At 34.9% G+C, this 10,515-nt stretch overlaps 1 protein-coding gene across 1 annotated transcript in view; it reads right to left on the bottom strand.

The window, feature by feature from the left end:
* Window positions 1-672: 672 nt before the first annotated feature.
* LOC107733129 (rho GTPase-activating protein 5-like) overlaps window positions 673-10,515 on the bottom strand; it is a 55,984-nt gene continuing 46,141 nt past the window's right edge. Inside the window, exons 4-7 of the mRNA XM_016544630.1 lie at window positions 6,977-7,054; window positions 5,111-5,242; window positions 2,591-2,696; window positions 673-2,386 (exon numbers count right to left, since the gene is read on the bottom strand). Of these exons, the coding sequence (XP_016400116.1) occupies window positions 2,071-2,386; window positions 2,591-2,696; window positions 5,111-5,242; window positions 6,977-7,054 (632 nt within the window). The 3' untranslated portion in view covers window positions 673-2,070. The remainder of the gene's footprint in view (window positions 2,387-2,590; window positions 2,697-5,110; window positions 5,243-6,976; window positions 7,055-10,515) is intronic.

Here is a 10,515-nt window from a genome sequence, read left to right on the forward strand (position 1 = left end):
TCACAAGACCTCCACATGCAGCCAAGAATAACTACATGATTTGTTACTCTTCACACAAGACAAAGTGAGCTGAGCGATCAAATGTATTAGGTTAGAGAGCAAGAACAATTCCCCTTTCACTGAATGTGACCGAGTTAAATTCTCACCTTGGATGGTAAAAGCTTTCAGAAGCTGACTTCCTTCCAGAAATGTTGAATTTTCGATCATACATAAGCTCAATTTTGTGTCGTTGAGGCTAGTTATGTTAGCATATTCGCTACAAAACATAAACACGTAGGAATTGTGCCTAATAATGTAAACAAATCAAATAAAGCGCAGTAGCGCACACTTGTTGGATTGGGTTGTGTAGTTCATATCTTGACCCTGAAGGTGGCGCACCTCATTCACAGGACTGCAGTAGCAACATTGCAGACAGGGTTGCCAAGAACTGGGCTACTTTAAACTTGCCAGGAGACCGTTTATGATTACTACTGCGTGTAATGCATAACAGTAACTAAAAATTTATTTTATGTATGGGAGTGGACTATTTTAAGTTTTGGTATTTTATTTTATTTGAAATAAAACTTTGGCTAGTTTTGATTGGCCATTAAGCTGGTTCTGTTGCGCAGATCTGGCAACCCTGTTTGCAAGGTACAACCGAAAAATAACATCAGGCAAACATAATTTGTCAAAATCATTTATTTACTATAATACATAGCTGATGATGTTAAAATATTTAGTTTGTACATCATATGAGACAGTCATATGAACATAATGTTGCTCTTTTCTTTTAAACTACACTAAATGGATTCCTAGCAGCTGCACACTTACCCTATTGAGCCCTTTCCTCCGTTTTAGTGAGTCAATTGAGATAAATCTTGTCATTTTTGTTCCCATCCACTCACATACAAGCTCCCGCATCACAACTAAACACCTCTGAGTTGTGCCGTATTCCACGCAAAGACTGCAAGCTTTCTAAACAGCATCTGTTACAGTGGAACAAAATTCAGTACCATCTAATAAAACAAACAAACAAACAAAAAAGTTTTATTCATATAGGGAATTAAGTACAGTCAATGGATCTAACCCCGAATATTTATACATCATACCACAAAGAAATCTGATTATAGGTTTTACAAGATTATTCAGAGCTCCAGTACCCCGGGATTTTGATTTTGCCAGCCATCAAACGATGCAGACATATCTATATCTATATATAGATATATTTATATTTATATTTTCCTATTGTAGGGAAACAAAGCCAAAATATGATGAGTCAAACTATGGCATGACACAAACGAACAAGTATAACCCAAATTTTACCCCAGTTTAATGTTCCCTCAAACAAGTTAGATTTAAAAACAAAACAAAACAAAAAAAAGTCTTGCATAAAAACAGTTAAGCATTTGTTTTTTTCTCTTTCAGTTATTACAAGTGGCAAAGAACATGCAAATTCAGTTTAAGAAATGAATCAACAGAACCATAGAAATTTTGAAGGAACATGAAACGAGACTGAGATAGCCGGGCGTCTTCTGAAGCCTGGATCTCTGAGATGTGCCAAACGGTTGCAGTGGGCTGTTTCCCTTTCTGTGGTTTCCAGAGTACGAGGGGCTCCCAGTTCAAAGTCTGTAGGACAAAGTGCATCCTAGGCAGGTGCCCCTGATTTTATAAACTCATATTAGTTCAATCCCAAACGCCGTGGGATACCACCACCCCAACTACAACTGCTGTCTTTAAGATAAAAATTGTTTCCACATTTTGCCATTATGGCAAGCCGTGCATATGGTGTTGGTTTTAGTGAGTGATTGACAGCTCCATTGTCTTTCAAAACAAAAAAAAGTTTTATAAATATATTTTCCTTATGTTTGCCATGTTTGAAATTAGTCAATGTGCACATTTACTATGTCAAATTAACATAGACATTTTCTTTACAGTTTTATTCAGCCTCTCATTCAGAATGGCTGAGGAACAGAAAAAAAACTGGGGACAGGGAGGTCTAATGCAAGTCAAACCTTCCTTTGTACATTTTTTTTCACTTCTTATTTTAAGAGTCTTATATGCACACGTACAAGCCAAATGGGGGTAGGGGGTCTATATGAGAGGTTCTGGGGGCAGCGGGTGCTGGATCTGCTGTGGTTGGAGGGGAGGAGGGAGCTGCAGGGCCAGCAGGGACTCTAAGCCGTGGCCGTGTGGAGGAGGCGTCCCCTCGGCGCTGGAGGGCTCTGTGATTTCACCACCATAGAAGAAATACTGGCACTGCTGGATGAAGGTCTCGATGACGGACTGGTTGAGTTTGGTGGTGGACAGCGTGTCCTTGTTCTCAAAATCTGGCCTCATGAGCGTGGGCCAGAAACAAATGGACAGATTGTCGGCCGTCATCAACATGGTCTTACTATGCTGACTTACCCTGTTGGAGAAAGGAGATTCAAATTCATTCCTGAGAAGTATTTTTAAGTATATTTTTTCTCAAAATATACATTACATAATATTTTCATATTTACAAAATGAAAAAGCTGGGAATCAGCTTCTGTATAAATAAAGATGCCTGGGATACATTGTTATTAACAGGATTTTAACTATTTTACAACAGATGGGGAAGCCCAAGCTTTACCTGTTGAGGTGAGTGATGACATATTTGAAAACTTCATAGTTCACGGGAGGAAATTTTCTCACTATTTCCTTCAGCACTTGCAATCTCTCGTAATGATCTACAATTTCTGGAGAAAGACACAATTAACAGAGAAGTGAGGAAATATTTAGACTTTGATGTATTTATTAATACCTCCCGATTAATACCCGTTCTGGTTTATTTTGTGATAGTAACTGGCTATTTGTACATGATTCTGCTTATTTTACACAACTACTAAATAAAATAAAATGGACATGACGAGTTTATCATGAGAGAAAGAGTGATGCAAAAGACTTTAAACTAGCAATACATAATTTCCCCTATTTTTGTTTATTTACACTTACATTGTCATCTAACACTCACTTAAAGTTGATCTTTATACAGACTAGTCATTTAATAACTCTCTTAAATGTAATATTTAGTGACCTCACAAATGAACATCCATTTTCACTGTACATTAGAATGCCGTGATGCATAAATTCACTTGTAGAATTTGAAATGACTCATTTTAGCTTGTAGCATTTATTTTCAAAACAAAAAAAAAGTGCAGAATTTAACATTTTGTTATCGGTCAGAATTTCAATATCTGTGCATCCCTATATATTACACAAAAGTATTTAACTGCAGATTGCCAAAATTGACCAATCAGAATCAAGTATTCAGAGAAACGTGCAATCAGCTCATAATTACGTTTAACAAGGACTGAATATTTCAAACTTAAAAATTGAAAAGCACATAATAAATACATATTTTATCTTTTCCAGCAGAAAGACAATTAGAAATTTGCATTTGTGTCTTACTCATCATCAAAAAGAGATTTCTGTATAAGAACAACCGCCTGGCCAAAAAACTGCAAGGGGAGGGAAGAGATAAAGCGAAATATCAGTACATTCAGAAAAGAACAGCATCCCAGCACTTAAATTCATTTATCTACAGCAGTGTGGATCAGAAATATTGAGGAGTACATCACAGGGGGCCCTGGATTAGATTCAGCACTCGGAAGCATCAAACGGAAATGCAGATGCATTTAAATGACTTCTCAGCTACCTTCGGCTGGGATTAGACGTTGTGGTGATGGGATTAATATTGAACGTAGTTGAAAGAAGAAACCAGGTACAGATAGAAAAAAAAAAACTCGACTCATAGGCTGTTGAAACGGTGAAGTAACACGGGCAGGTCTCTACTTGTTCTTATAGTTGTAGCAGACACACTTCCTGTCTCTTTTGTAGCCGCAGCCTGTATTGATGCAACGGATGAACGCTGTGCCTCATTTTGTCTGGACACACAGCCCACCTGCTGTTTGTGAAGACTGAAGTTTGAATGAGAGGCTGGGGTCAGAGCCAGGGTCAGACACATGACTACAGATGGAGTCAACTGAAGTTTGATGGCTTACACCTTCTAACACTGGCAAAATTATAATATGTGACCCTGGACCACAAAACCAGTCATAAGGGTCAATTTTTCGAAATTGAGATTTATACATCATCTGAAAGCTGAATAAATAAGCTTTCCATTGGTGTATAGTTTGTTAGGATAGGACAATATTTGGCCGAGATGCTACTATTTGAAAATCTGGAATCTGATGGTGCAAAAAAATCTAAATATTGAGAAAATCGCCTTTTAAAGTTGTCCAAATGAAGTCCTTAGCAATGCATATTACTAATCAAAAATTAAGTTTTAATATATTTACAGTAGGAAATTTACAAAATATCTTCATGGAACATGATCTTTACTTAATATCCTAATGATTTTTGGCATAAAAGAATATACAATACAATGAATCCATACAATGTATTTTTGGCTATTGCTACAAATATACCCCAGCAACTTAAGACAGCTGCTAACACAGATCTTCAGCCATTTTGCTACAATTTTTCCAATCATTACGTGAAATATTTGTTTGTTTATAATTAAGTGCCATGCCAGCTGCCACGGCTATATTCATGGCGAGAAACCAGTGCCTTTAAAACATCTGAAAATCATAAGCTAGTCAACAACAAGGTTGAAAAACGCCTTAAACTCACACCATTGGTTGAGTCAATGTTACTGTCGTTGTAATGCTTAAAGAAATGGAATATTGTTTTTTGTGGCACAGTGACAGTTTTTTGCAGGAATCAACCTACAAATGACTGACTTACAGTCGTATGTATTTTAACAACAACAACAAAAAAACAACACTATTACTTAAGGTTAGATAAAGCCACTTAATGCCTCACTTAGCAGAAACTGTCAGCTTAAAGTCTTAAAGGGGTCATATGATGCGATTTCAAGTTTTCCTTTCTCTTTGGAGTGTTACAAGCTCTTGGTGCATAAAGAAGATCTGTAAAGTTGCAAAGACTAAAGTCTCAAATCCAAAGAGATATTCTTTAAAAGTTGTGATGAAATGAAAAATTTAAATAAAACAATCGGTAACTAATAAAATGAGATGTTCTAAAGCAGTCTGTTACCACAAATCTCAGCCAAAGAGGAAGCACTTGAGAATCTGAATGAATCGATACTTACTGGCTGCTTCAACTAGCTCTGGGTGGAGAGAATACGGTATGAGGGGGTCGGGGAGGTCGGCAAAGAAGGCCTTCAGGGCCCCAGCCACGGCATTCACGGCTACATCCATCACTATCAGGTCAACACTGTGGTCTGAGAGAAGAATGAAAACAGTGTGAGCTTGCATAAGCATCCAGCTCCCTTTGTCAGTGCTGGTAAAGCCACTAAAACAGATTTAACGGAATTAAGCAGAATAAAAGGAAAAGGATGGGGAGGAGAAAGAGAGGCTGTAAGAGCCGGGTTTAAGGTGAAATGACAGCTGTCAGACTAGATCTCTCCGCAAAGGCACTGAATGAACACAAGAAGGGGGAAAAGCACCCAATTTACAGTATCATGAAGATGGAGAAGAGAAAAAGAGAGGGAGGCTAATGGCTCCGGGCCAGCGGGCAGACTGATGCCTATAGTAGCTCTTTTGGGCAAACGATGGCTCACTGAGTGAATAATCTGGTCACTCGGCTGAAGATTTTCCACCCACTCATCTCCACAACTCACCAGATGACTAGTGTTTGATTTGAAAGCTATATGAAAACAAGAGTGGATTCACTTTAGCCACAAAATTAAAAAAAGTGTATCTTCTGTAATAGTAAGCTGCATAATGGTATTATTTACACATGAGAGTGACGGGGAAACAGCAATGCAAAATAGTAATGAGGAAATACATCGCAAATTTGTCAAAATAAGGAAGTACTTATGAGTTTTGTTAGGCACAGCAATTTTTTCTGTTTGTTTTATAATGTCAGTTTTACTGTTTTGAGGCTGTTGTTTTTGAACTCAAGTGTTACATAATGTGCTAAAAGCCGCTTTTGCATGGATGCCAGGCTTCATTTGTTATGAATAATCTTATCATTTGGTTCCTGTCCATCTAGCTACAAATAAAAAGAAAAAGAAAAAACAAACAAATGAAGTAAAAGACTGAATTCACTGCATTATCCAAAATAGTCAGTTATTTCATATATATAATAAATTTTTTTCAATGAATTTGCAGAAAAAGTAACTACATTGTAATATAGACCATTACAGTGAAATAACATAGTTTGTGTCATGGAATAAATTTTGGTCAGACTGCCCACCACTAGCCTGTAACTGCCTCAATATATTGTCAGCGTAGTGATGATTTAATTCTGAGCTTTAAAATGAGAATATAACAGATCACTTTTATGCGTCACAAAAAAAAATGTCCTGCATAAGCTAATAACTAGTGCGAATCACAGCTTGATGGAGGCCTGCAGGCATCACGCCAGTCAGAAGCCACAAATGTCAAGTTTGTTTTTACAGGAATTGTCCATTTACAGTGTAACAGATCATAATCATGTAATTCAGGGCCTGTTTCTCATCATTCATGCTGCAGAATGGAGTGTTCACCCTTTAAGTCTTGATAGCTAGAAGTTGGACATTTTTAAATATTACATTTTATTATGTAATCTTTTTTAAATTCAATCTATATTAATATTTATGTACTACAAATACAAAATCTTATATTTTATGTAAAAATGATCTATTATAAAATACATAATTTTTATATAAAATATGATTAATATATTGCACATTAAAAATGAAACAAACAGCTGAATCAGACAAGAGACCTGAGACTGTTTAGCTTTCTGGTGAATGCTGCTGAGCAGTGTGTGTCTTAAATAGAACCATAATGAATCTAAGAGGTGACGAGAAAATCAAATAACCAAATTAACCCTTCAAACTAGAGTTTATCAGAGCCTCCTGCTATCCAATTCGTGAACTATCTTCCAACATGTGTCCTAGCGGCATGCCATCAAACGCCTGCAAATGAAGCCTAATTTCCCACAGAGCCTAGTTAAAATCAGTATGTACCCTGGTCAAATTGTTTCTGAATGTTGTCTTGATCCGTCTTGTTTCCACTCACTCGATAAAGGCCCTCTGTGGTGAGACCTGCAAATTAAGAGCGACACTTCATTAAAATCAATCCCACAAAGGTTATGTGACAAAATCTCAGTGGAACAAAGCAGTCAGTGCTCTAAAAAACAGCTAATGCTTGAAGCAGCCATATAAAAGGATGCACAAATGAACGAAAGGTGTCAGTTCCACAGTTTCTTATTGAACATGAAGTGAATACAAACAAAGAAACAGTAAAGGATGAAGAAAATTCAAAGATACAAAAATTAATTCAGGCATTTACATAATTTATTTTTCAGAGAATGACAAAAAATTAAATGAAAGTTTAGTTTAGTTAATTTTTTGTGGGTATCTTACTCCAGGTACTCTGGTTTTAAAATGTATGCTTATTGAGATTATCTGCTGCTTCTTAACTTGAACTGTAGGAAAAATCAATGATAATTTACTATGTTATATAGTTATTTTTACAATTAAGTAATTTACACATAATAAATAAAACAATTATTTATATAAAAACACATAATTATACAATTAAAAAAACTAATTTACCAATAATAATAAATACACATAATAAATAAAAAAATAATTTAGCATTTTAATTTTACACATAATTTAAAAAATCATAATAATTTAATTTAAAATAAATACAGATATAAGGACCTGAAGTACTAATTCAAAATCATTGTGATATCAATATATGAGCCCTAGACACCATAGTTTGCCTTTTATTTCAAGAAAGAGATGCCCTGCTAGCTGAGCAGCTTCCATCTAAAGATTTAAATATGACTAGCTGTATTTGTGCTGTTCATAGTACTTTTGCTGCTGTATCCATTCGAGTACGTAATACAACAGTTTGTTGTTATCAGTCACCGGTAAGAAAGCATCTGCCAAAACAGTACATGTTTGTGTCCCATCCGCAGAAATGCTGTCATTACAGAGGAGCAAATCTTCCTCAGAAGACCAAATATTACTGACAGCAGTAAAGCTATAGATCTATAGCCTTCCCACATCACAGAACAGAACTCTTTTTCTACAGCCTTCGCTCAAATATTTAAAATCATGCACTCAACACAGTAAACTGGGCCACTCCAGATGGATGAGTGGACTTGCGAGCTGATCTCACAGAGAGAAAAAGTAGGCCAGAAATGCAGGTAATGCAGCAGAATTCAACCCACACTTCCCAATTCCCTGACAGATAATGCTGCGTGTATCTCTTTATTTTCATTACGTCTAATCTACTGAAGGCCGTTTATCAAGCTAAAGATAGCTCTGTGAAGCCATGACCTTGTGCAGCTCCGCAGTGCTGATGCAAAACACAGGGCCCCCACAGTCACTTCCAAAGCCTTGTGGGCTGCTAACTGCTACAAGTCAAAACCGCTGTGCATTCTTGAGATGCTCGCATATGTCAGAGCCGGTCCCTCCTCCAGAGTAGTGGGAGGCTACACAGAGGAGTCTGCATATGTTTTGCATCTGATTGCGTTAATACTGTCAAAAACACACAAGGTTTACATATAAACACAGTTGGTTATGTCTAAAGTGAAAGTAATGCATGCCTGTATATTAGATGCATGCAGGTCTTAAAGCAACAGCAGATTAATTGTACAAAATATCCTGCGCTTGTCATTAAAGGGATAGTTTACCCAAAAATTAACATTGTCAATATTTACCCACTCTCATGTTGTTCCAAACCTGTATTAATTTCTTTCTTGTGCTGAACACAAAAGAAGATATTCTGAAGAATGTGGGAAACCAAACAGTTGCTGGTCCCCATTGACTTTGATAGAAGGGGGAAAAAAATACAATGGAAGTCACTGGTGACCATCAACTGTTTGGTTTCCCACATTCTTCAATATCACTTTTATGTTCAACAAAAGAAAAGAAACCCATTCAGATTTAAAACAACTTGAGAGTGAGTAAATGATGACGGAATTTTCATTTTTGGGTGGACTATCACTTTAATGTTAATAAAACAACAAAACACAAAGAGAAAAATCACTCACTGCTCTTGACTGAAGAACTTTAATACAGTTGCTTTAATAAGAATCAATGTATAATTCATACAGTGAAGTGTAAATAGTGTTTTATTTTTATATTTGTTCATTCAATTTCTTGAATGCTACTACTAAATACACCTACTGGACTTGAAAAATAAAGCACTGTTTGTTTTAATTGTATATTATGTGTATTTGCAATGTGTATCTTTGTTCTAATTTTTTAAGAATTTTTCTTTTTTAATAACAAAGCTAAAATAATGACAAAGATTTTTATCTTCGCCCACTTTGGCCTAAACCAACATGACAAAAAATCATGATAAAATCGTGAATCGTGATTTTCCTGAAAAAATTCATATGATATGATATTTCTGCCATATCGCCCACCCCTAAGCTAGTTGCAATATACAAATGGAATGGAATATCGTTATCATGCTAATACTACATTTATAATAATACTGTAAAAAATCCAGTGTCTGGTTGACACTCCCAACATGGTAGGTGGCCATATTGCACCTTAACGCTGGTTGCCACCCATCATAAAACGGAAGCAAGATGACAACGACGCGGTTTGTAGCTCCTACTGCTGCACAAAATCATATCTAACCGCACCTGAAAAAGTTTGATCTCTAGTTTTTAGCACATAAAATAAGTGAAAAGAAAACACTCAAAGTGAATAAATCCCCCCAAAAATGTAGATAAAACAAATCTAGGTGAATTAGCCAAATTAATTTATTGCTTACACTTTAAAAAAAAAATCCTAATTTTACGGAAATAACTTTAATTTTTTTTACAGTATTTTTCTGTCATTTTAAATTATGTTTAAAACTATGTAAAATTACTAACAATATCTGTTATTATTTATACAGTATTTTTCCTGTTTTCATAAATGACATACAAATTCATGTAAAATTATGAACAATATCTGTAAATTAACAACTTGACCATTATTTTAAGGATTATATCATTAATAACAAATTACAGTATTTCTTATTTTTTAATACAGGAAAATTACCTTATTATTTATACAGTATTTTTTCTGTTTTCTTAAATTACATACAAATTCATGTAAAATGACAAACAATATCTGTAAATTAACAACTTGACTGTTATTTTAAGTATTATTCCATTAATGACAAATTACAGTAATTCTCATTTTTTTATACAAAAAATTACTGTATTATTTATATAATTTATACAGTTTTCTTAAATTATGTACAAATTTACGTAAAATTACAAATATAATCTGTAATTAAATAATGTAGCTCATTATATTAAAGGTTTATGTCCATACTAACAATTTAATGTTCTTTTTTGTAATTTTAAAGTAAATCTTATTAGTTTTATATTTAGCTGTATTTTTACATTCAAACTCTGGTATTTTATAATGAATAGAAATAGAATATTTATATACAATAGAAAATCAGCCTTAAAGTCCACAAATCATGTAACCGTGCAATAAAAAATGTATTGCATTAAAAATGTTTTATTTTTATAAAGAAAAAA

This window comes from Sinocyclocheilus rhinocerous, unplaced genomic scaffold (assembly GCF_001515625.1).
Source record: "Sinocyclocheilus rhinocerous isolate Xijiao unplaced genomic scaffold, SAMN03320098_v1.1 scaffold8, whole genome shotgun sequence".
Taxonomy (NCBI): Eukaryota; Metazoa; Chordata; class Actinopteri; order Cypriniformes; family Cyprinidae; genus Sinocyclocheilus; species Sinocyclocheilus rhinocerous.